This window comes from Anopheles moucheti, chromosome 2 (assembly GCF_943734755.1).
Source record: "Anopheles moucheti chromosome 2, idAnoMoucSN_F20_07, whole genome shotgun sequence".
In the NCBI taxonomy this organism is placed as follows: Eukaryota; Metazoa; Arthropoda; class Insecta; order Diptera; family Culicidae; genus Anopheles; species Anopheles moucheti.
The window spans coordinates 11804591-11832493 of NC_069140.1; the positions used below are offsets into that span (position 1 = coordinate 11804591).

General features: G+C 50.0%; 1 protein-coding gene across 1 annotated transcript; it reads right to left on the minus strand.

Moving 5' to 3' along the window:
- Nucleotides 1–27800, minus strand: LOC128296705 (uncharacterized). Its single transcript, XM_053032175.1, has 2 exons — nt 23865–27800; nt 1–2613 (listed from the first exon to the last, which is right to left on the minus strand). Exons 1-2 carry the CDS (start codon nt 25795–25797, stop codon nt 1067–1069), a joined length of 3480 nt encoding a protein of 1159 aa, XP_052888135.1. The 5' UTR covers nt 25798–27800; the 3' UTR covers nt 1–1066.
- Nucleotides 27801–27903: the final 103 nt, after the last annotated feature.

Consider the following 27903-nt stretch of genomic DNA (forward strand, 5'->3'; position numbering starts at 1 on the left):
TTCATTCCGAACCTCGATATCGTTCACGATTTATTCTGTAACATTATTTTGTGGGTCTCAAAGGTAAACGCATTCTTCCATTGATTGTTTCCATCCAATAAGATAAGGTCAAAGAAAATAGCCGAATATCGGAGCAAGGTGCTTTTACGTAAATATGTACACTCTCGTTACGATGAAACGTTTTGCATTAATACACATCTAGAGTTAAAATTCTGTACAGGTGAGATTTCCATCCATGTGCATGCACCACCGATTCGCTCTTCCTTTCTGGCACACGTCGTAGGTTGGCAGCGTGTTTGAGTTATGTCTTGCTTAACATCTTCGATAAACTACTTCGTTTTGTGTTTTGACTTCTGTAATAGTTCGTTTCGTAATTGCTCATGAAGGACGCATATCCTATTGATTATTCCTTGCTTGTGCCTGATAACATCTACCACGTATAAAGCTAAATATTTACACTAATTGAGTTGCCGCATGGAACCGTTCCATGTATTTGGTTGGATGTCAGACCTTCATCCGGCTAGTTACAAACGGGCAAGCAGCTTTACCTATTTTATTTGCTTTTTGACTACCATCAACCACGTTTCATTTCATCATTCATTATACACTACTCAAGATAGGTTGCTTGGATAGGAATTTTTGTAAAGTTTAAGTAAAATAATCACGGTCTATACAGAAGAAACTGTATCGGCTTCTTCTGGTTTCTGACTACAATTTAATGATATGCTAATAGCGTAAATCCGACGACATTCCAATAATCACAACAAAGTAAAACGTTGGCGTATGGCTTCAGAACATTTAGATGTGATCAGGTCCGACACGGATCTTTAACTGTCCAAAAACTCTTCTTCTCCTGCTCTTGTGCCATTCTTTACTATTCTGCGAGCATATTTGCTATTCTACCGTTGCACTTGGTTATTCCATGAAACTAAAATATATCTGGCACAGGTACATTTACTCATTCGCCCCGTCTGTATCTCTTACTCTCACGCATCAATTAAACGGGCGACTTTTCTACGAGCAACCTACCAAGAAGCGGGGACAAAATTCGAGACAAACGATACATTTATCCACTACCGCCCACAACACCTGCTGCAGGTGTGGTGGAACCACTACCGGGCAAAATTTCACCCGTTTCGCTCATCGCCCGATCTGCCTTGTTGCGAATGTCCTTGTGCCGTCGTAATGTTCGGGCCGCTGGTAGCGGAATTCCCTGTCGACGCAGAATTTCGTAATCTCGCGTGCCGATTTCGTTCTTGATATCGAGTGCCGAATTGATCATCTCCTGCGTCCATCGCTTCGGATTCTCGGGCAGTGTGTTAAGAAACTCGACGTGTGCCGGCGACAGCTTGGTCATGTCGAACATCGGTGTGTCCTTGTCGAAGATCGAGTGATGTTCGAACATGCTCATCGACGAATCTTCGCCACCGGCCGTACTGCCGTTCAGGTGGTCCAGTTGCGGATGATGTAAACCAGCTGCGGCTGCTGCAGCCATTGCCGATGCAATAGCGGCCGCTGTTAACGCCGGATCTACACCCTCGATGGGAGAGGCATCTCCGGCGATACTATCGAACAGCGGATGGCGCGACGGATCCGCCTGTGTCAACCGGTTGTATAGCTCCAGTTGTCGCTGCTGCTCCTGCTCCTGCTCTTGCTGCTGATGTTCGCGCGCCTGTTGCTCCTCTCGGTTTCTCCGCTCTTCCTCCTCGTAAAGCAACTCAATCGCTGACTCGTCTGATTTATGGCGCTTCCGACCGGTGCCAGCAGCTCGGCGACCGTTCAGACGTGAAAGATCTTCAAGCCCGTTATCCTGTTCATAGCGCGTTAACATTGCCAGCGTAGGAATGTTAAGAAACTCTTGCTTCCGCAGCGTTTCATAGTTACCACTGCCAAGCTCATTCTTCAGTTCAAGCGATCGCTGCAGCTCGTAATCGGAAAACCCCTTCGTATTCATCGTCAGCGTTTGCAGGAAACTTATCTGTGGCAGCGTTAGTATGCTCACATCGAAATGACCACCATCGGGATCGTGTTCCGGCTTGAGCAACTCCTTATCTGTATCGTTGCCGAACGGAAATAGTACACCGGAACCATTGTTCGTCGCACCGGTACCGGGCTCTGCACCGCCTCCCCCCGATCCGTATCGTGGTACCGTGCGCGATTGATTGGGGGGCGAGTCGTCCAACTCGTTCAGCTTACGCTTCCGACCCATGACATCCACACCGTCCGGCAGGTGGGCTGCGTGACGGTACTTCCGCAGGGTCTTCACACTGGGCAGTGGCATACCGTCCTTCCGGCGCAATGATTCATACTCCCGACTCCCGATGATGCGCCGGATGTCGTTGCATGTTCGCAGCTCGTACGGTGTCCATTTCTTCCGGAAGCCTACCATCGACTTGAGGAACTCGATCTGTGCCTGCGATAGAGTTTGCTGCTGCTGCGGTTGCTGTCCTTGCTGGCCGTAGTGATAGCCTCCGTCTTCACCATTCAAATGCATTCCACCAGCTTCCCCATATCGGCTTTCCTCCAGCAGGGAAGTCGGATCTTGGTATCCATCCTCATCTTCATCATCATCATCGTCCGCATTGTGCTGGTAGTAGTTTATATCCGGTGATGCTACAAAGCATAAGCAAATGGAAGAACAACATTAGTACAAATTATTATTGAATTTCCACAAAAACGCTAAAGTTCTTGAACTATGCGATTTAAAAAGGCATTTGTCTCGTGCTTATCATTCGTAGGATTTGTCAGGATGTTGTTAGCTACGTGGTAAACTAAAGAAAACTATCGCATCAGTAATGAGATCTTTATGAGGAATACTAGCAACATCCCATGCTTCAGAACACCTAGCAACACCTTCAGAATTACTTTGGTGGATATTAAGATGTAGATATTTTTCTTGAAATCAGTAACTCCATTAGTCTTCGGAGGAATGCGCTTGCCATATGCTCTGTGAGAAAGTCTTCTTCGATGTTATTGTTTTCATTGCTCAATCCTCAAAATTTTACCAACTTCACCATTGACTTTACTTAAGAAGTGTTGGTCTGAGAAGCTTCTGAACATTCCATATTAGGCCAAAGATCCGTCAATGTTCCGTCAATGTCAATGCCTTCGGTCCCGGTTCGGAACATAAAAAAGCATGAGTTCCACAAACCCAAATGCTCGTAATGGGAGATTGAAAGTTAATAAAGTTAAAACAAATCAATCAATTATCAGAGCCATTAAGATTTATGTAGCAGTTGATTGCTCATGACAACTTTCTAAAGGAGACGAAATGCACTTATCATCTAACTACGGCGCAGTGACTCCAATACGGATGAATAACACCTAGTGTTTGGTTCAATGTTGTAATTGACCTTATTTTCTTAAGAAATGTGGATGAACAACATCGAAATGATTAACCCCTCCTCATAGACGCAATACACATTCGTAACGAAACCAAGCTTATCTGTCATCTTAAGTATGCAAGAACTCATAGCTCTACTATGTTAACCATAGGTTTAATAAATTATTATGTAAATATTAAAACCGTTTTTCTAAATTTTCGTTCTAAAACCTATCATTATAATCAATGTGTATGGAGGAAATAAGAGCGTCTTTAACACGTCAAAGGAGCCATGTTCTTGATCGTTTTTCACCGAAACCGGTTACACGGAATAAATATTCGCCTCGTAGTATCCTCGGCGTACCACTGGGAGGATTTGCATACGAAGCGCGTTTGGAGAAGCTGTACATGTGTTGGAGGGTGTGTGTTTTTTTTTGCTGATTAGCCAAGAAGTGACCGGCTTCGCCACAGAAAGTGCGACCATCCGAGATGTCAAGGGAAGGAAGACACGCGGCCCAACGCATCGAGAGAAGAAGATCGCGGCGTGCCTTTCCTCCTATGCATGCACACGGGGCTCGGGACTTGCTCGGCCGATCTCTGGTGACACACTCTCTGTGCGTTTCATTCCTTTCTACTCCCCGCTTGTTCTTCGGCTTGTTCTTCTCGATTCGTGCCTTTGGTCCCGCGTGGCAAAAATCGAACGCCAATCAACGCTGAATCAGTATCGTATGGCACCACAAGGCGTCGTCTACCGTCGAGGAACATCGGGGGCCCGAAATTTACCAACCACCATTTGGGAGGGTGACCTGCGCGAATGATTTCAGAGGCAGCAGGCAGCAACGGTGGTCATGTCCCCGACACTCATCCACACACACACACCCCGTGTCCCGTGTCTTCGCTTCTATCTCTTTCGTTCTGTGTCGGTGACAAGATGGGTGACAGTGCCGTGCCTGTTTTGCTGCCCCTTTCGGTGTTGCTGTCGATCGGTCCCCGGTCGTCGTCATCGGGGTCGCTGTGAGCCGTGCGCGTTGGCGGTCGCGCAAACGGGGAGGGGGAGCGGAGATGGGCCCCGGGGGCCCGGAGGGGGGGGCGTCGGCCGTGCGAGTGAAGGGCATTTTGACGGGCCGCGGTCATCGCCGGTGGTGGTGGTGATGGTGGTGATGTAATCACGTACAAAACACCGCACACGGACGCCGCCGGACCGAACGGACGGGTCGGCGGTGCAAAGTTGGCGAAGCGCGATAAGAAAACCAGCGACTCGCTCGCGGTCGGCGGTCCCCCCGTTTGCGTGGCCATCGACGACAACCGCATTCTATCGCCCTCGGGTTGATGCTACCTCCCATTTGATCCGTGCCTTTTTTTTTGTGTTTTCCTCCGCCTTTTTTACCATCATCAGCTCAAGAACTCAAATCAGCAATAAGACAAACACATCCCTGTTTCACAGGGAAAAATGATTCAATAACTTTAAAAAGCCTCAATAAAGCCTGCTTTTCACATTCCAAAAGTATTGCACCGCACATGACTTAGTACAGGCGCAAGAATTGATTAGCAAATGTGACCATCATCATCGTGACCACAACGGCGGCGATGGTCCCCACTCGCGCCATCAACTCTGGATGGCTGCCGTCTGGTGGCTGGTACCGCCGCCACCAGATAAGCATCATCATCGGGGGTACGGGAGTTTTATTTGATTCCGCAACTTATGATAACATTGCTAAACTCGACGACAACCGGGGCTCACATATGGCTCACCCTCACCCACTCTCCCACCTAACAATTGAGCGCTCACGACGAATTAGCCACCGATAACCGTGCGGTGTCTGCACCCCAATTTGAACGTAGCCACACCACAACACCAACATTAGCCCAGCGAGATCTTTCGCGACCTCACGACGAAAGAGAAACCCTCTCTCGCCCCACAAACAGCCTTGACAGTGTTCCGGTTCCAGCGAGCGCACCACCGAACCGATGTGTGACCTCAGCCAGCCGTGGGGGTTAAAAAAGCATAGATCTACTGACATCATGGCAGCCCCCAAAGTCTATGCATTGCCCCCCGCTGAAGGTTGTCATGGTTTGCCGGCTTTGCCACCAGAAAAGGCCACAGAATGGTACGACATTTGGAGAGACCCAAGACACACGTAGAGCAGGGACCGAACCGGAGCAGATCTTGCTGCCACCGTGCGTGTGTGGTGTGCCATTCTCCCACTATCGTCCACAACCTGAATGATCGTTTCCGGCAAGGTCAGGACCTTTTGTAAAGGCCGGATGCGAACGATAATGACCTCGTGGCACCAACCAAATCCAACCCCATATTGCTCGGGGGGGTTTGGGTGGCTAAAAATCTCCAAGATGCTGAAAAACGAAAGATATCCGGTGGCAGGTTCCTTTCTTTCCTCTCGCATTTTTGTTTTTTTCCCCACCCCCAAAGGATGTCCCAAACCGGCCAACCGGGCTCCGTTGCTAGGGCCGATCGAAAACGGGTTTTTGTGGACGACGTGGCCGAAACAACCACAGCTTGCGTGCCCACAAATGCACAAAAGTGACAGGTCGCAACACTAAAAATAGCACCACGTACAGACCCGCACCGTTTTGTCGGGTCGGAGCATTTGCCACATCCACCAGCAAGCCGGCGACACACCGTGACGTTGGAGAGAACGTTGGAGGTGCGCGCACAAGCTTCATCGGGCTTGCTACAACAGCTTTTCTCGATGGGATATGGTGTTAACGTAGTTATCGCATCATAATAGTTCACGTCACACCTCTCGGAACTTCAAGAGGTCCCAACATTTGAAGGTCCTGACAACCTTATCCAACTCCAGAGTTCTTGATCCAGCTGGTAATGGTAGGCTAGCAACAGAGTTTGTGGATATTTTTCAAAGTTAGGTTTTAGGTGACTTACTTGGAAGAAATTCATATGCAGTAGGCAACAATATCAAGTAAATAACATCAAGACATAAACGACACATCAACAGACATCAGCTCCATTACAATTCCCAGCTCAAACGACTGTTGTTTTTTGCCGAATTCTTGAATTCCTCAAAGCAACAAAGGATTTGATTATATAACAGAAAACTTAGACATAAGCTCTCGAAGATCCTTCGACTTTTGGACTTCTGAAAGCACGAGATAGACATATCAATTTCTCAAGAGAAAAACATACAACCCTAAGACCCTTTCAAGTTAAGAGTTTGACTTTATATCAGTAATCTTAGACATAAGCTCTCCAAGATCCTCCGACATTTGGACTCGTTAAGGCACATCCTCGCTGTTGCAAAAATCTTTTAGTTGTTGCAATCCAATCCCAATGTCCAATCCCATGCCGGATGGCAAAATATTTGGTCCCAAATGTTCAATTCTTCTGGAGGTGAGATAAATTTTCCAACTCAATGACCTGTTATAAAATATCTCGATCCCCACAGCACACAACACACCCCCCCTTGCTGGGTTTGGGTGAGCGAAATATGAACGGACGCCGTTTTTTTATTCTCCTTATTATTCAACAACGACAAAAAATAGCAGGCTACAAAATACTACCCAAAAACCAGTCAGGTGCCTTGTGTGACCATGATGAACACCACCAATACCGCTGCGAGGCGACAGGTCGAAGGTGCCTCTCCCTCCCTGCCCGGTTTCCCTCCGACCCAACGGGTATATTACAAACTCCAGGCATGGCACACGGTGGGACGATCGGCGTAGCAACGGCAAAGGCCAAACCCGACCACTAAAAGCCACACTCCATTACCGGCCCCGCACCAAACCCGTTCGACCCATCCAGTCCTCCTCTTCGGTCTCACCGTGCTAAGGGGTGAGGAGGTTTGACCAAGCACGCCGCCATATATACCGGATGCGCACGGCGCAAGTACGCACACGGAGAACGCAGAGGCAAAAGAATCTGTAGCAGCCCGATGTTGGCAAGAAGAGCGCACGCGAGGCTCGGCCAACCGATCGACGCGATGCGGGTGCGTGAGCGAGGCAACCTAAATACGCGGGACCGCGAACTCACCCCCGGCTCGCGTCGGAAGAACAGAGAGAACCCGCGGCAGGTATCGGGCGCGTGAGCGGTGCCGGGTGAAGACGAGCACACAGAGCACAGGGTGGAAAGAAGCGAGAAAAAAAAATCATACGCAGCACAGCTGCGTCAGCGTTCAGCGTCAGACGCCCCGGACACCGTTCGGACACCGTTCGCGCAACAAGGGAATGGGACAAGAATGGCAGCTGGGGCGAGCCGCCGGCAGTGAAGTGAAGCGAGAAGCGAGTAGCTGCTCGTTTTGCGGCCACAAACGCAACAACAGCGACATCATCGCGCATTTGGGGGCGCTCGGGCTCGACGGGGTCGGTTCCTTCCACGTGTTTTCGCGCAACTCCACCGAAAACCGGCCAACCGGACAGTGAGCCCCGTGCGGCGAGAAAAAAAAACCCAAACGTCCCCCAGGTTCCTCTCCCTCTCACAAAACACAACAAAACGGGCGCACAGGCACAGTCGCCTCATCGAGAAAACCCATTTGTAATCGTCGCCAACCGCCGCTAACGGGGGCCAGCATCAACTGATCACACGAAATATGCGGCCGCTGGGACATGGGTCGCACTGCAACGACCGTGCCCCGCCACACCACACGCGAGAGAGCGAGAGAATGGCCGTTGAAACAGACCGGCCACCGACGAAGGGAACGTGAGCGAACAACGACAGCGCAAAAAAAAAACAACTCATATTCCGTGTTCAGGCCAGTTCCACCCTCCGTGATCGCCGATCGGGGTTGAGACGGCAGCACACACACACACGCATGCGCACACACGCGCACACACAGTGGCCTCGAGCGCGATCCCCTTTATAAGAGCCCACCACCATCAACCCAGGGCGGGATACCCACCCGATCAACGCGATGGGCGATGACAAGACGCAGACGAAATACGGCTGACCGTACGCGGTCGTCCCCTTCAGTGTGCCAGCTGCGTCGTGCCGGCTTGCCGTCTGGAGTCTCGGGAAGCAGCTGACACACAGAACAACGAGCCACCCTCCCCAAGACAGCGCTTCGTTGCGTGTCCGGCCGGGGAGGACACAGTCACGCCGGTGCACCGGTGGGGCCAATGTACATGGGACTGACTTATGCATGCATGTATATCTCGCGCACATATGGCCACCTTCCACGACCCATCGACACACACACACGAACACAAAAATACATGCTACACAAATAAAAGAGAGATCATGGCCATTTGGGGCCATATGCGGGAGCTTTTTTTTTTCATTCAACGTGCCCCACACACCTCATCCTCATGCGTCTTCCACAAGCCACGCATCATGAAGTTACCGTCTCACCGTCATCAACACTGTACGAAACCTGTACATCACAGATATCTCATTGGACAAGCGGATCTATGTTTGGAGGTTTCGCAGGATAACTTACAGGACATCCTTGCAAGAAGTGCCTTCGAGACATCCGAGAAGATTGCATTTTGTCCCAAGGAACACGCGTCACGGTACGCGTTGCGGGTCTCATCTGTCATTATCAGCTGGAAAAGGCTTCATAATGATGGTGCGCATACATTTACGACTCTGACTGATGACGAATGGCGATACGCCACTATACGAGACGGCGCACACGAGATTTACAACGACTCGGACCACCTGAACATTACTGATGACCGACGTCACGTTACAAGTATAGTTTACAGCGGTCACAATATAAATGAATTTTAAAGATATGTAACAGCAGGAAGAAATTGGAGGACATTAGCTATAATCTTGAAGATTACTTGAAGATTTTTTGAGGCTAATAGTGTTGGCCAAATCTATTTATTTAAACAGGAAAAACCGACTCTAAACCTTCATCATAAAGATCCACGGAACTCTGAAGATAGTACTGATGACTCAACCCTTCAATTATGTAGAGCAATTCGTTCAGCTAATGAATCTTTAGAGATTCATACATCTTCAACGAGGTATCTTAAAGGAATCTAAGGCATTCCTGAATGTATTGTGAGACATTTGGTGAATCGAATGGCTTTTAACCGAAGATTCATTGCTATTCTGTGTAGCAATCCCAATAGATACTATCATGGTAACATATTTCAAGTTTCTAAAGCACAATTCGTCCAATATTGCTTATCTCCAGATGCGTCCATGATTGATGTACATCAGTGATAAGTAAATAAACATAGACACAAAGTTAGGTCGAAGATCAGGAGGAGATCTCTGTCAGTTTGAGGTTTAAATCTTCAGAAAAATTCCACTTTCTGCCTGCATAACACATCTTTAAACAGAATCAAACTCACAATGATGTATGGGTCACAAGGACGATAGTTTCGACAATATGTTTTCTAATAAAAACAATCTGCAATCTATATTTGGGCATATCCATAACTAATGGTAATAAGGTAATAGAGGCGTAATCGTTGCCAGCTCGTATCGCCACACAATTCCAATGGGTAAGTTGCTCCCAAAACTATTATCTAACGGTCGGGAGCAACATTTAGCACCAACATCCGATTCCGCTAAAGGACAAATTAATCGAAACCGCAACCAAACTCACGCACACGGATACAATCAACATCATCCCCATCTAACCATCCCCAGAGCCTTCCTCTTCCCGAATCCCATAACGCGCGCACACACACACACACAATGAGTAGTGGGGGGGACGAGGATAAACATCATGATGAGCCGAGTGCATTCAATTAACCCGTTCCCCCGCGTTCACCATATGCACCAAACATTTCACTCCCATTTGCACGGCATTTAGGCATGAAAGTGCACCCGGGTCACGGCATATCGGTCATATAGCACACGTATTATATTGTGCCTGGGCCCGCAAAAACTAGGAATCGCACAATAATGCCGGCCCCGGAACGGGAGAGATTTAAAACAAACCGAAAAAAACAACCCCCCCAATGGGGAGAGGGAGCGTCGGTTCATCAATTTGTATTCCAAATGCACACGCACAAACGCGTGCGCGCACGCACATAAATACATGAACACACACACACACACTCAAATGGGCACCACCATCGGTTGGCAAATACAAATATACAATCAAATTTCAAATTCCTCCTTTTCGCGAACCATATTTGCAAGGGGTGTCCGTGGGAGGAAAGATGCTGCGGGGTAGGTATAACCCATCCCCAAACGAGAAGCAGAGATGGGAGGGAGGCATTTTCCTATATACTGCTACGAAACAAACAGCGAGGGCATTTACCTGTTCCCATGGGACGGAAGGGGGTTCGAATGGGGGTGGATGAAGGGGGTGAAATTTCGAGTGGGTGGTCTATGTGACCCCACAGGACCTCCTCGCTTCCTGCTGTTTTCCCAGGCCGTCCACAGGGCAGGAATATGATTTCTATATACGACGCTTTTCCCACCATCCCCTATTATCACTAGGGGTGGGGAAAATCCCGAATGCAATAGTATTGGTGTACGGTGAGCAACAATACTGCACACATCATCAGGCCCCGTTCCTTATCTCTCGTTTCAAATATTATCACCATAATCACTTGGCTACCCGTTCGTCACCCCGTCACCATCTCATCGGTGATTTGTGCAGCATCGTCTAATGAGTGCCCTCTTACCACCCTTTCGCTATTCGTACGCACAGCACAAGGGGGGGGCCCTTTCGGCAACATAATTGACAGTTCGCTTATTACACCATTAACATCACACCATCCGGTGGGCACACATTGCACAAATACATTGCCATCATTAATGTGCAAATTTCGTATCCTTGCGCTTCCCCAGTTCCCAGTGAGGTGTAGATCTGGAATAAGGACGTAAGGAGCTCAAGAATTCGACAAGACTTCATGGTTTGGAGTGAATATGAGCAAACGATTTACAGGGAACTTGACGTCAAACATTCCCCAAAAACAGAAGTCACATTATCGCAGAACATCTTCAATAATAATTCATCTTGTTTTTAACGAATAGCTTAAGTATCTCTAGCCAGTTGATCGTTCTACCGAATTCCCAAACTTCCACCATACCCAGCGAGGATCGCGTCAAGAAGATCCCAATTGGATCCTTTCTGCTACAGTTCCCACACATGAAGCGCATTCCATCACCGCCAGCAGGCAATTATCGCTCTAGCGGTTCTCGATTCTTCACGATCGACTGACTCGTGAGGGGTTGAAGAGGGGTAAGATGGGTCCGTCGAAGGCTCTGAAGCGACGCGAAGATGGGTCTCTCTCACCGCCACAGCACGATGGCCGCACCTCTGCCTCATGGCCAACACACACGCGGCAACAAGATGATCGGGTGCTGCTTGCTGTCGGGGGCACAGTTCCTCCAAACTTCCCACACGATTATACACATGTGCATGTGCGCGTGTGTGTGTTCATTTCACATACCTCCCCCCCCCCTACCCCTCCCTCACTCCTTTCCTCGACCACTCTCGCCACTGTGAAACCTTCCTGCCGCGCGACGGAGTTGTACCGATACCGACAGATGGCATTGCGGCCACGGTTTCGTGTCCCTCGAGCGAGCCCGGCCACGAATGGTAACGAAAAAGGGCCGGAGAATGACAGACAAAGACGAAACGGTGCGAACACAGCACGAACAACGCAAAATGTGGCAACGTGGCCGTGCAAACGGGGTGTTTGCCGTCGTCGTGCAAAAGGACCGGGGACGGCGCGTGTGGCCGCCGCAGCCACCGTTGCCACCATGGGCCCAAAATTGTAACCGACCAACCGATTACCAGTCCAGCTGACGTATTCTGTCGCTGCTAGCCGGTTTTTCCAACAGGACAGGAGAAATGTATGCTTTATGTTAGAACATTTAATAATCTTCAACAATTACAGAGAGTAACGCTGAGATACAGAGTTCTTGTGACCTTAAAAAAAGAACAAAGCGTTAAAGTCTAATTTAACAAATAATTAACAGCTATTAATCTTTAATAAATTCCGCAAGATATTTATAAAACAGCTCCGGAACATTGGACATTCAACCTGAATCTGGAATGATCTGGAAACATCGAGCAAAGATCAGACCTACGCCTCTGTCATCTTCTTACAATCGCTACATCGCTTGACAGGACCAAAGCCCGGACTTTGGGTGGTCCGATGCGCCATATTTCGACACGGAAAGGAAGCCATACCTCGGTATGACAGAGCCCGGAATGGGACCCCGCTCCAAACATCTTCAAGACGAGGACGGTATCGAGAGGACGACAACCGCTCGCAACCTTTGTGCGGCTGTGTTGGTGAATCGATATGGCAGCCACAAACTCACCTCCCCCCCCGGACAAGAAACCCCTCCGTATTCCTCCCCCCCTCTCATCCAGGTGCAGGTGCCCCCCTCTGTAGCGCGCTGTTACACCATCCGGGTTACACACACATACACACCAATACCAACCACCGGGAGAAGCACCGACGACCCTCGTTTTCTAACCTTTTTCCGGTTTTTGTTGGCCACGGACCTGGGGGGGATCCTGCGCCATACACGCTCCTCATTGCACCAGCAACACCTCCCCCCCTCCCCCTCTCCGGGCCATGCGCCACAGCATCTTTCCATCGAAGAAAAAAAAGGTAATCTTCCTTGCCGGGCCACTTTCTTTTCCACCGTCATCACCGACAGCCTGTGATGGCAGCAGCAGCAGCAGCAGTCCCCTACTTGTACAAAGTTTTCCAACACCCGGCATACCTTGCCCACCCCCCCAAAAAAATACCATCTCAAACACACACACACACACACACACACACATACAAAGAGGACAACGAAACCCAAGGGGTCGAGAAAAGGGCAGGGAAATGGAAAGGAGGATGGGGGCGGGTTGGGATGGGATGCGAGAAAAACGCGTTCCTTCGGTCCTCAGCAAGAGGGGATTGAAGTCCGGCCAACCGCGCGGCGTGTTGCGAGGAAACAACAACAAAAAAAATGGGATAGAAAACCCTCCCTTCCCCGTTGCCAATGCCTCTCTTCTCTCACACACACTCTCTCTCTCTCTCTTTCTCTCCTTCGGTTGCTCGTTCGTCCTCCTGGCCCGTGGGCTCCGGGACCAGGCCCGAACGGTCGACGGTGTCCACCAGCGTCCCATAACAGTCCGTCCGTCCGTCCGACAACACGCTTCAAAGAGCAGAAGGACGTAAACGCACACAGAGAGAGAATCAAAACAAAAAAAAATTAAGAGAGCAACAAAAAAAAAAGGGCCAAAAGGGATCTTGGGTTTCCTTCTGGCCACGGCGCGGTACGGGCGGAAAACCGATCGATACTGCCCGATGGTCCCGAGATGGCTACAAAATGGCCGACTCCCCCTGGTTGGAAATGTTTAGGCCATGGCTACCACCAATCCCCCCCGGCGGGCCCGGTGGGGGGGGGGGGGGGTGGGAACGACGACGGACAGGCTGATTGAATGGCTAAGGGATGGCTAACCACTGGCGCACATTTGCTTCCTCGGGAATTATTTCTTGCACATTATTAAACAGTTTCCTCCTGAAATACCAGCACGGCACCTTTCTTTTAAATAATTAGAACGAAACAGGTAGGTGATACAAAATGGCAGAAATATGGTTTTTATGTTGCAAGAATTCTCCAACTTCATCTCGACTGTAAAGTGAGTCGAATATCTTCTTAATAACGACCTGTCACCAAAGGAATGATGACAAATGATCATTCTTCTTGGCGAAAGAGGATAATTATTACATTACTTCAAGGATAATTATGCAAAAACCCGCAGCATCCTTGACAGAAATTGGAAAACAACCAATTCCAAGTTCCACTGCGTACCAGCTCCCAAATTGTCCCCTGGGAGATAAGCGGCCAGGCGTGCGCCAGTGCGCACATACTGCAGGGGCAGGAAGATCCAGTGCCCAGGACCTCCAAGCGTCTCTCTATGATGGCCAACAAAAGTCCAATATCATGGCGTCCCGGGTTTTCCGCCTTCTCGATAGAAGGGCCGCCCTCCTGTGCTCTCTCTCTCCTGGGGTGTGATTCCACTACCACCCGCCTCCCCTTCATGATTACTTGCTTCCTCGCTTCCTGTATCCTCCCCTCCTCCCCCTTTTCTCTTCTCTTTTCCTACCACCTCCACCACCGTGCTCCAGTTTTCCGACCCGAGGTAGAAAGTCCACCTTTTCTACCGCCCACAGTCAGCGTGTTCCTGCGGGGCCTCTGCCTGTCGATGGTATTTTATCGATTTTCTCGGTGGCTTTTCTTCCCTGTCCCTGTCGCCAACCTTTTGCGTTATCCACCCCCCCCCCCCCCCCCCCCCCCCCGGGGCGGGAAAACTCCACGGGACCAAAAGAGACGGAGCGAGTAAGAGAGCGAGAGCGCGGTTTTTGGCCCGGTTTTATGAAGCGAGGGTGGTTTCCAACGAAATCCGGCAACACGCTCAACGTGGCGCACCATTTGCGTGGCCTCCACATCGCCAAACCCGACGACCTTTTCGGTACACACGCTGCTGGGTCGGGTGCCCGTGTGTTGGTGTGTGTTGTCCCTGGCAGCGGGCGTCCGAATAAAAGGGAAACGGGAAAAGGGCACCGAAGAAATACACATCACAGCATCATGGCAGGACTTCAATCTCCACCTTTCCAACCGGTGGGTTGGGATGAAGGGAAGTTGGCGGAGTTTGGGGATACACTACCGTGTTGTCCCTTCCGTCACGGTACTGGGACTGTGAAAGCTGGGCTTTGGTAACCGTTCGTGGGGGAAGGAAGTACAGAACACTCATACACACACACACCCACACAGCCACACAACCATACGCACCCGTCGATGTGCCCCCCGCGGCCGGGTTGCCAAACCCGGGGGCCAGAATAATTCTGGGGTGAAAGCTTCGAGAGCCACGCTCAGCCCATTACACGCACTGCTCTTTCCTACACACTGCCCCAAAAACACCCAACCGGGTTGGCCAATGTCGGAGTGGCACAAAATGGCGGACACCACCGTTTGGACGGTTGATAGGGCCCCAACAAACAACCTGTAGGGGGGGGGTGTTGATGGAAATATGAGATTTTTTTGTGTTTCATTTTTCCCGGTTTTTCCCAATGAAAACTACATATTTTTCCAGGCAAATCAAATAAAAGGAAAATGTGACCCATTCAACCTCAATGTGCTGATACTTGATGAACGCGGGATCAGAGTTTTTTTTGTTGTAAAACAAACATTACAATACTTTCCTTTCAAAAAGGTTAAAGCTTTCGAGGCAAATAGAGACAACCAGTGCATCGATTGTGCAACGGTGTTATTGTTACCAGTACAATAAAATGTATTAATAAGCGTACTAAAATCTGGATGCTGTGTCAGATTTTTTCGTTTTGTCCCACCCCGTACCCACCGGAATAAGAGCTGTGAATGACAGAAAAATAATTAAAATACACAAAACTATTATTGCGCGTATTCGCCAATCCAACAACACCAAAAGCGAATAGATATATTTTAATCAATATAAGCGACAATTTTGAAACTTTCGTTTCGTTTTCCTTTCTGTTTACTTATATATATTCCGCACGCACCTTGCCCGCTTTCCATCATAAATCCCGTGGGAAACCGACACCCACACCGGGAAACGAATGATTTTCCCATACACACACACACACCTGGCTCACATACATTTTCATTAAAAAAAAAAACGAATGCATATCCGTGAGAGATTGGGAAGGATATTTCATTGGATAATCGAACGGCAACCAATCGGGGCCATCACCACAACCCTTCTCCCTTCTCCCACCCACCGAGTGGGACCCATCCCGCGATGAGATGCAACTCGATCGCAACACAAAGCCGATGGGGCTGTAATTTCCAATCCCCGAATGTACCGCTTTTCATTCGAATATTTCACATGCGCCCGTCCATCGCGAATAATTATATCCCGGGACTACCGAAACCGGGTTTGGAGTGGGGCCTCTGCTGGTCCGACCAACGGGGGCTTGTCCGACCCGTGGAATGTGGTCGCGGGAGTTTTGTGGTCCAGTCGATGGGGAAAAGAGGATGGCTCGAAGCACCACTCACCGGGAAAAAGGTGGATAAAATGTTATCCTAAAATCGGGAATTTTTTTTTATATTCCATTTCGGAAAAACCTTTTATATCTCTATGCGCTGGAACCGTGAATGCCTATCAAAAGCTTTGGGGGAGATAACTCAGGACTCTCATTAATTTTCACAGCACTATACAGCCCACCCCCGAGGAGGGGTAGTAGTGCAGAGATGTCCACCAACTGCGTTTTCAGTGAAATGGACATAAAACACATAAACGCTAAAACTAATAAAGAACATCAATGGAATAGAATTACTATTGATGTGGTGCTGTACCTACTATATGTATGCACCCCCGGACCACGCACAAAAACGTGGTGCAGAGTTTAGTACAGCAAAGCCACAAATTGAGCCTGTTTTTGCATTGGGGCGCGATTGAAAGCAAAAAAAAAGAGCACAGAAGCACTAATGGACAAAAGAATTCCGGGCAAACGAGGCAACGGGGTGATGGTGAGAAGGGGTTTTCGAAAAGCATCCTCTGTGTCCATTTTTTTTTATTCTCATTTGAATCTCCATTTGAGGATTTTTGATTTTAAACTTTCACATAGCAACGCGCTACATTATAGAGCCACCCATTTTTGATCGACCGTCGATAAAAAACAAAACGAGCGCGTACCGGGTGTGGGAATGCGCACGAGAGAAAATCCTCCTTCTGAGAATTCGGAAAACCTGCACAGGAACGGGGCGATGCCAGGGCTGCCTACACACGCAAAAACTGCTGGCCCCACAGGGTTCGTTTTTTTTCCCGGCCAGAAGGAGGACTAAGGGAGCGGTAATTATTTAACCACTCAAGCAGTGGACGACGGGAAAGGCAACGGGATTTCGGTAAACTATTTTATGAAAATCAACACACGTCGAATGTGCACAGAGTACATAGTTTTTATCCGGCTTCGAAATTTACCCACCGGACAAATAATAAAACTAGGAAAATAAAATGGCAACTGCCAAACGAAATGGGGAAAAAACAGTCCTAGAAAAAATGTTATGTAAATTTCCCACTGAATAGAATAGAACATGCTGATACGTAAAGAGTGGAAAGATATAAATGGAATGAAAAAGAAACTGCATTAGCTTAAACCAAACCATTTCTATTAACAAAAGTGCTTTGTGTGAAAGTTTTGTGTTCAATTCTCTCTGATACAACTATCAGTACTCAACTATCAGTTTACTATTTTTTTTATTTAAATTCCATTATGACGGCAATGCCGTATTTTCTTCAGTTTACTAATCTTATCTATTAAAACTTACACAAATAGTTTTAATACTAGAACACAAGTGAATGAGTTCTGTCTAAACAACTAACATTAATTACTGCCACATACAGCACAGAACCATAATAAAATTGCAATTTATTTTATATCCCACGAAAGAGAATATTCCTAGAAAACAGATAATCTACAACCGACAGCTCAACTTTCTGCGCAACAGTTGATGGGTGAAACTCAATTAAAAAAAATGAAATGATTCTTCGCACAAATGACAGCATAAGCAACGAACCCAACGCTTAATGCTTGAATAAAAAAATAAACCATACGAAACGGGCGGAATAAGTTTTCCTTTATGTTGGAGGAGCATCACTACAACGTACCCGCAAGAGATAGTTACGGCGAACGACATCCAACAGAGGCTCTGTTGGGGTAAATTTTAGAATGATGTGTCAGATAAGCTGACGGTCCTCAAGCATAAATTCAAAATTAACGATTATTTAGTAGATTTTCCGAATTCCCGAACTTAACTCGAACACATAACTCCAGGAAAGCGTATTTCTATAGCAATGCCATTCTAACTGCAATTGACAATCAAGTCTTTCCAGCGCTTTGTAATTAAGCTTAGCCTCAAAAGCAAATAGCAACCACATAACCAGCGTAGGCCGGGATCATATTCGAAGTTTGTTTATTTTTTTCGTATGCGTTTTGACGTTTCCAGACTTATCAGCTGTCAGCTTCCCACGTCATACAAATTGGCAAGATAAGTTAAGTTAAGGAAAAACGAGTTCGATTGTTTTTGTAATTAAAGCTTCGGTCAGCTGCACGACAAATGTCAAAACGAAAGCATTTTAGTTTTGATATTGTCATATCGGACGTGACGTATTTAAAGCACCGGGTTGAATTCCTGGTGCAACGTTTTACCACTGATTAATTTTCCTGTTGTACATTTTCCATTTTCTTATGGATTCTTCTTCTTTATCGGCACAACCACCTCAAGAAGCCATGCCCCATTTCTGGCTTTCTGTGACTTTATTTACCTATACGATAAAGTCAGCCCTGCGTCGGTCCGGATGCGATTTTGGTCCGGGCCGTTCGTGTGAAGAACGGCGCCGCTACCATCATGCCACCGATCGATGGTTATCTTTTACAACTTAATCGGCTATAATCACAAGCGCCACAGTTTCAACTCGTGTTGGATAATATTTTAAAATTTCTTTAAACAACACATAGAATCGATCAGAACTTTCCGCTGGCTTTAGTTACGAAGTTATCATTTAAGGTTGTTTTAATAATCAGATTTATATAATAATTTAAATGGTACCAGCTTGGTACCGAGGATTATTTGACAGATACCGTCGTAAGATTTAAGCTTGCTAACTTAAAGTGCGATGCTCCCCAAATTTAGAACACTTACAGGATGTTCATACTGTGGCTTAAAGAAACTCTAACCGATGGCTCGTTTAACTCGTGGAGCAACCATCTTTCACTGTGTGTGTATGTAGCTGTTCGTAACCGATATTTAAAACGTAGCGCACACCAATCATTGTGTTAAACTTGCTTCGATCCAAAAAGCTGATCAACGATTGGACACATCATTAAAACTTCCATCCGAAGATTCCGGTGCCCTTGCACCATATCGTATAGCTGGTGGTGGTAGCAATTTCAGGCTTGTCGATACCCAAACACACACAGACACCTCCACACCTAGCACACAGAGGCACCTTTTCGGCACACTAGAAGAAATGCCGAAAATTTGAACCGCGCTGAGAACAGAAAATTTTGTTTTCCCGAATGCGAGCAACACGAAGACGAGAGCAAAAAAGAAAAACAATCCGTATCCTAAAATCAGCCAAAAACCCAAGAAACCGGGGTCGAGAGACAACCCCCGTGTGCCGGGCCATGGCAGTATAGCGGGTGCCGCCGGGAGCCAAGCCGTACACAGGCAGCATCAAAACGGCTGAAAAAGCTCCTCTCGTGCTTTGGGTTTGGGTAGCAAAAGCGGGCTTCAACCTGATATCGGTACGGCAGCGCGGCAGGCCAAGAAGGTCGGGCGAGCACACACACACAGATGGCAAAACCCAAAAACTCACCGCTGCCCCGCGCTGCCAACCATGGCGCACGGGACACAATCCCAAAGGTGACCCGAAAGGAAGCGAACAAAGACCGGGCCCACGCCAAACGGAAAGAAAGAGAGAGCGGGCATTGAAAATGACGAACGGTACCGGGCCACGAAGGGATGAGGGTCGATGCGCGGGGACGATGGCTTCCTTCGTGCGTTGCCTTTGTCCCTTTCCCATCCGGGGGAAACATAATCCTCGCGCCAGCGATGAGAATAAGAGAAAGAGCGATACGTGAAGGCGAATGGTATGAGGATGCGAACCAAGGGACGATGATGAGTCCCTTTTCTCTCGCAATGTCCCGCGTTCTTCTGCATGCGCTTCCCATCATCCACCTCCCCGCTCCCGCCCAGCCGGTCCGGTTTGGTGGTGTGTTGGCCGTCGACCACGAGACGACGATGGCAGCGGCAAAAACCAGCCCACGAAGAGAATGCGACCCGTTGCGAGAAGCTGGCAAAAACGGGGCCTCCGCCCGTGTTTGGGCGGCGAGGTGTAACGAGCGCGGAGAGTGGTGCCGGTTACACGACCGCATCCATGCCGGCGACCAAGGGGGCGACCGCTCGGTACGGAGAGGCTACGGATATCCTTCGGTCCGCATGATGTATATAGATAGGGGGAAAAAAAGGGCCAGAAGCACCAGTCAGGCCGGAACGAGACAGACCGCAGCGAAGAAACGCAGAAGCGGCCAGGGAGTGCGAGCGAGACAAGCAACCCCTCGGCACCCAGAGAACCCGGGCACACAGCACACCATGGCGCACAGGGATTGGCCATGGGCAATGGCACGAACATCGACGTCACATCGGTGTTGCCGCCGTGTGTCCCTCTTCTCGTCCCTGCGAAAGCGGAGGGCAAGCGCAAAAGCAAAACCTTCGCCTGCCACTTTCCTCGGGTGAATCGAAATTAATGGGATGAGAATTACGAACCAAAAAAAAAAATAAAAGCAGCTCAAACACTCAAACAACTTGTGAGATCAAGGGAGGGCGGGAGGGGGTTTGGGGAAGTTGCCGACTCCGGCGGGGAGAAGGCAAAAAGGCTTCCACCAGGGCATGGGGGATATATTCATGGGCAAGAAACCGTGGGTACGGCGGCCATATCCATTCGATGGCAACCCAACCAACCCTTCAAAAGTTTGGACAACGCCTCAGTAGGGTCCTTTTTATTGGAAGAAGCTACACACGAAGCGATCTTTACCAACCAAAGACCTTTGGAAGGTTGTTCGGCGGTGGTGGGCTTAAAGAAATTCAAACCCACCAAGCATTTACGCTACTTGCGGCAGGACATTACCGAGAACAGGCAGAATAAAGAGCCAAGCGAAAATAGGAGCAAAAACGTAAAGGTTTAATCAAACACAACTTGGTTGTTTTAGAGAAGCCTTAGAACAACTCGCCCGGATTACGAGTTCGTTCTGGGGCTGTTATAGTGCTAGGAGCTGAACATAAGACAATAATCAAATTGAGTCTCTTATTTCATATACCGAAGATCAGCTTTTACACTGAAAGAAGATGGTTCTAATCTATTAATGACAACCAGAATTTGAAGGCCTAAATCTCTTGAGGTTGTTTTTTGGGCAAGACTATTGGACATATTGGAGCGGTCCCCGGTGGTGTTTTGGTAGCGACGTCGGTCTTCAAACGACAGAACAGGTCCCTAATCTCCCATACGGACTCAATCTTCACGCACGGAGGACTTCCAGATATGGCAAAACAAAATTAAAGCAAGCCAGAAATTGACGGACTTGAGGGATTGTTGTGCCAATTTGTGTGAAGATACATTCGTACAAAACAAATAACTTAAAGATCTCTGCTCTCAAAGTTTGTACGATAATTCCTTGTTGGATATATCAAGACTGCAAACAACAGTGTCTTAACTTAATAGTTGACTCACCACTGGACCATAATTTCTCGTGAAAAAAAAGCATCCAAAAACATCAAACTCTCTCCCGATCACCCTCTTTTCCCAGTCTGAATTCTCAACACCTCTCGCCGGGTGCTTGATCCTCAATGTTTTCTGAGTCCCTTTTTTCTGATAGACCAGGGGGGGAGTATGTTTGTGAGAGGTGGAGGGGGGGGGGGGGGGGGGGTTTAACGATCCCTTCCCTTCTAAACAGAGGCATCATAGTGAAACAAATTCTTATTCAACTGGCCGGAGGAATGCGATGAAAAAGGGCGTAGGGATCGCCATCCCGTTTCGGGTTCGGACCCAATCGGTTAGGAAAAGGAAATGCTGGAAGGATTGGGCGGAAGAAAAGGGACTGTGTTTGAGGAGGGGGGGAGGGGGGGGGTGAATTTAATAACATCGCTCCCGCCCGGATTGGAATGAAATGGAACGTGTACCGTGTTGCGTGCTGCCAACCCCCAAGCACCACGATGGCAACACACAGGTGGATGGGTGGAGAAGAAAAGGTTCAAAACCATTGGCACAGGATATCATCCTCCCGGATGGTTCATGGATTTTTACCTTCGATCGGTTCCACTGTGGACACACTCAAAACAACAAAAAAAAACAGTCGCAAAAGGGAGAAAAAAGAAGGCCAAACCCACGCTGAGAATGGTTTACCCGTGGCCCAAACTGTCCCGCAGCGGAATTACGGCCAACATTTTGCCGAACCCAGTTTCCCTTCATTTTTTATTTGTGTTTCGTTGCTTCCCCAGCAGAAAAAGAAACCCCTTGACGACGGGCAAATGGGGTCTTGCGGGTGAAGCTGCTTCCACCGAAGTGTTCTCTTCAAACAACTCACCCCACTCGGCCCAACGACACTCTCCCTCCCTTTCCTCATTCGACGTCCACGGAACTTACAAGGGGACAAAACAATGGCGGGCGGACAGAATGTGGTGGCCGAGTTACAAGCTGCGCCACACAAACACTCGCCAGCACACCGTGGTCTCGGCACACTCTCTCAGTCGAACCGACTGGCCTCTGCTGCTCGATAACCTCATGACCGGGGCGCGTTCGCACGTAGCCACCGTTCACCATCGGAAATGTGTCATCTCCGCCCTGTATTCGGAGTACAGCGTCGCCATGGAATAGGACACGCGCAGTGCGGCCCCTACACGCACACACACACACACACACTCACACAAACACCCACCCACACGCCAGCGGCAAGCAATGTCCGCCGACCTGAGTGCCCATGGACGAGGCGGGTGGGACACATCCCGAAATAGCTGACATGTTTCGGAGACATGTCGAAACTCTTGGGGATTCGAGAACAAACAGACGGCAAATTCCACTCACCCTTGGGGTAAGATTCGCGATGGCCCTGCAGGCCCCGGATCCGACAAAATGGAAGGGCCCCTCTCGGGGCAGCTCTCTAATGTCCTGGCGGGTGGAAATTCAAACAGATACTAGACCACGTCACCCCGAGACATTGGCCATATAGAGGAACTGGAGAGAGGTTAGAATTCCGGCACGGCCGGAACACGATTGCCTTGCTTTGTCAGCGGACCGTTCCCTCCAAACCGAGCGTGACAGCAAGAACCCATGATGTGCATCCAAGAACGAGGGGGGGCCCATTCGATTAAATTCCTGTTCCAAGCACGATCTCCACAGAAGCACCATGATGGACCAGTTTCCCAAGCCAGTCGCCTACGGTGTAAGCCCACACCCTTCCTTCCGTTCACCTCGTGTTCTCCCAGGGAGTCGTGTTCTGGGGGAAAATCAATACTTTACACCCAACCGTTCGTCGGCAGGGGCTGCGTGACTGGCGGACCCTTCCGTAACATCGTTCTGCCTCGTTGTGCCATGGCGAGCATACCCCATCACGGCATACCAACCCTTCACACACCACTACAGAGAATCGTTTCACACAACGAACCCGAGAGAACACGGCGGCGGCACCGCACAAGTAGTTTGCTGTAACCGAAGGGTGACTTGAGGCTTTAGCGCTCATCTCTGCTTTCCCGCTCTTGCCTTTATCTTCTTGGACAATCTCAAGATGCGCTTGAAACAAAATTCGCCTGCCCAAACTCTTTGGGCAAAGGTGAGGCTCGCACTAAAGTGCTAAAGGAGTGAAACACTAGGACAAATCCTTGAACACCATCACAACCTGAAGATATTGTAACAAAAATTCTGACATGATAAGAGATTCTAAGAGAAAAAAAAGGTGAAACATGTTTAGCAAACAACCGAGCAACATCATCTTTTGAGTATTTAAGCAACAGTTGACTGGATATCCTTGAATGGCTTAAACCTTCACCAGCGACTGATGAACAGGTGGACTCTAACTACAGCCAAAAACCTTATACACCGGTACAGCAACTTACCGGTAAAGCTGACGGGATCCTGCTCCGTCTTAATGTCCTGCAGCTGCACATCCTGCGCCGGATGGCGGTGGGCACTGTACGCCGGATGTCTCCGCTGCTCGTTCCGATTGTGATCGACCGTCCGCCCCGTACCGCCCCCATTGGCCTTCGCCTGTTTTCGCTTCCCGCCCGCATGATCCAACCGTCGCTGTAGCACACCGTCCAACCCCCGCACCGCACCGTCCTCTTCCTCCTCGTCCTCCTCGTCGTCTTCCTCTTCCGGCACGTCATCCACCTCGATCGGGGCGGTCAGCTTGGTGGCAGCGGTGCCAGCATTCGCCAGGGCCGCCGCCGCCGCCGCCCCACCGCCCGCCTTGCGCAGCGACTCCAGATAGCGGGTGATGGTACGGAGGCTCGGTAGCAGCAGCTCACCGTCCTTGATCAGCGACTTGTACGCCTGGATGCCCATCGCTGTCTTGATTTTCATCGCTGCCACTATCATCGGTTCGCGCCATTTCCGGTTGCGGTCCTCGTCCGCCGGTCCGACGGCTACCGGATGGGGCGACGCATTGCCGACCGTACCGCCGCCGGGGGCAACCGACGACCCACCAACGCCACCCGTCATCGTGCCCAACCGTACCGACATGCGTTTCAGCTTGCGCTTGGTCGCGTGCAGTTCCTTGCGCGTTACGTCGTACTTCGAGCGTACCTCGGCTAGCTGGCGCTGGCAGCTTTGGAGGTCTGCCGTCAGCCGGGCCGAATCCGGTCGTTCCAGTATCGGTGCCACGATGGATAGCTTCCCACCCACCGCCACACGCGCCACCTCCGTCTCAATGCGGGGCATTGATGCGGGTGCTGGTGGTGGTGGTGGGGGCGGTGGAAGTAACAACGGTTCTGGACTGTTTCCTTCCTCGCGGCCGTTCTGCGGCTGCTGTTCCATTTTCGGCATTGCTTTCTCATGGATGGACGAGCACTCGGCGGGAGAAGCCGGTGCTGACGGTGAGCAGGTTTTCGTTTCCTTTGCCAGGTTTAACGATCCGCTCGAAATGGGTTGCTCTTCCGGGCCAGCTATTGCTGTCTCTTGGTCCTTCCTTTCGTCCTCCTCGGCGCACCGGGATGATTCTGACATGGCCCGACGATCCTCGTCCATCCTAACCCCTTGCACCGTTTCAGTCTTCTCTTGGTCCTCCTCCTCCTTTTCCTCCTCTTCCGCTCGCTTCGACGACGGTTCCTCCAGCACCGGTTCCAATTTCACCTTTTTCGCCGCACTGACACCCTCACTATCGCTGTTGCTACTGCACTGGCTGCTGGTACCGCCACTGTTGCTAGTGTTACTACGACCTCCCGCGCTCGTACTGTTTCCGTTGCTGCTGGTACTGCTGCTGCTACTGCTCCTGCTACGCCTACTATGTTCAGACTGCGACCGTTTTCGACTTTCGCCTTTCAGCTCCGTTACCTTTGGTTCACTGTTCGCGTCATCCACACCACCGCCGTCATCACCAGGCACGACCGTCTGCTGCATCTCCATGGTTACCGGTGGTGTAGGTTCCTTTGTTTCGCCCTCCTCCTTCACCGGCACCGTTTCGTTCGACACGATTTCTTGCTTCGGAATTGATGATTCTTCTGGTGCTGCCGCTGCTGCTACCTTCTCACCAACTGCCTGTTTCACGCTTTCCTCCTCCGCTGCCGATTCCTCCGCTTCACTGTTCGGTGTAGATTCATCTTCTGCTATTTCTGCTTCTTGTTTGACTGTTGCCTTTGATTCATCGTTCCCGCCAGCTTCCGCCGACTCGCGTGCCGGTGAACAGGACGCACCGTCGTCCTGTCCCTTGTCGGTGGTGTCTTCCGACGTATCCGCCGGAGAAGCAGCCGGTAGAACTCGCGGTGAATCTTCTCCATCTTCTCGCTTCAGCTCTTCCAGTTCTGACAGCGGTTCCTGCTTCAGCTCTGCCATCGTGCGGATATTGCAGATAGTAAGCACACAGTTTCGTTTGGACGCACTGTCTAATCCTCAATTCTTCTCGGCCGGCAGTGCAGCAGCGACAGTATTCTTTTCAAAAAAGAAAAACAATAACGCAAAATATTCACTTTAGTCATACGCGCACACCTCCTCCTTGTGAGTACTTCTCACAGTCTCGCCAAATATGTTGTGAGGAGGTTTCACTTTCACTTGCTCGCCTCTTTTGCTCGCTGTACACCAAACTCCAAACCCAAAACTAAACGCTACCGCGTCTTATGGCCGATGCAACCGCGTCAACTGAATGTTCTCGATGTCCTCCACCCCGTTTTGTTGTTGTTGTTGTGTGGTACACTTTTTCTGCGGAGGAGGCTGGAGAGTTGCCGTTGTCGGTGACCGTCGGTTTTTTCGTGTTTGCTTTAATGCCACCTTCTTCAGGAGTCAACGGGGGACGGCAATTCCCCGGGAACCTACGACGACGCACCACTCCAGCGGCGATGGGGCTCGACGATAAATAATTCGTCCGCCATTGCCCTCGGCCGGTGGCACCCAGTCGGGAGTCAGGGCGGCCCGGGTATGGCCCGAATGGTTGATGGAGCACACGTGGAGTGGGTTTGGTCGGGCTGGGCAGAGCGCGACGTCACACACACGCACACCGCACGTCGCACACCCGTCTGTTGTTGTTTTTTCCCCCTTGCTTAGTTCGCCCCGTGAGCGAGATAAACGCGCGGGCACCAGCGTGTCGCGCGACGCACACAGGCTTAGCGCGGCCGGGTAAAATGGAGGACGGTAGGCGGCAGGCGGCCAACGGCACAAAAGGGGTGTTGGACGCCCGACCGACACGATTCGACGACCACGGGGCCCGAAAACCGACCACGACAACGACGACCGATGACGCCGATGGCCTCGACGCGCGAACGGTGCGGTGCGCGTACACGGTTCACCGGACGGGAAAGGGAACGAAACCGAAGGCCACGCGACGCACCCTCTGTGCCCGTTCTCCTCCACCTGCTGTGAACGGTTGTGTACGTCCGTTCCCCTCCGGTTACGCTTTGCCCTGCTATCTCCTTCTCTCTCTCGCGCGCGCGCTCTCTCTATCGCTCGCACTCACTCACTCGCGTTCAGATGGGATTTCTCACGCCAAGCACCCTGGGCGCCGCAAGCTCGCAGCACATCTGAACCGGCTGCGGTGACGGTCGTCGTCGTTCTGTGTATGTGTGCGAGTGCGTGGAGGGACCCCTTTGCCGTCGCTGTTCCGCACATACACACACACGCGCCTCATCCAACACCGTGGCCACAAGCACGGAACGGAATTACGCCGCGACGGATCCAAGCAGCGAGTAGGAGAAGAATCACACCCGGCCAAGAAGCAGAAGAAGCTCGTCAAACCACCAACTTGGCCACCGTCATCATGCAACACGAACACAGCGCGTACGGTTCAGCTGTCCCACCCCAGTGCTCGGACAAGGCGTTCAGAATAGGGAACCAACCTTTCCGGTTACCTCTCACGCGATTTGCTTCGAAAAATGCACCTCCTTCGCAACACACTACGTGGAAGAATTCGACGAATTCCGCTTATTTTGGGGCTCTTCTTTCAGGACACTTTCACTCACATACCCACATGCACTTGTGCCTGGTACCTTGAACAGAGGAGAGGCCAACCTGCCCTCTAGCACGAAATTTCAAGAAGCTCCCAACAGCACGCACCTTCGCACATCATATCACATATCAAATCACAAAACACAAAAACTTCATCCCCCGCACGTGGTCTGGACGACCGTTTTGTTGTTTCCCCTTTCGTTCGAAACCTTGCGACGTTTCCCGGACGGTTTTGCCAGATTACACACAATTGCTGCCCTTTTCGCTAGCCCATTATTCCCTATCGGAATAAGGTACCGGTATTTGCTGGAATTGGAACTGTGACAATTTGCCAATAATGATTACCTTCGCCGAAATGCACACACGCACACAAACACACACAAACCGTTTCTTTTCTTACTCCGCTGATGCAATAAAAATGCGCTCGGAATGCGGAGCGCTCTGCTACGTCCGACCGCTTCGAGAACCTTTTGTAAACAACAATGTTATTGGCTGCAACGTCAG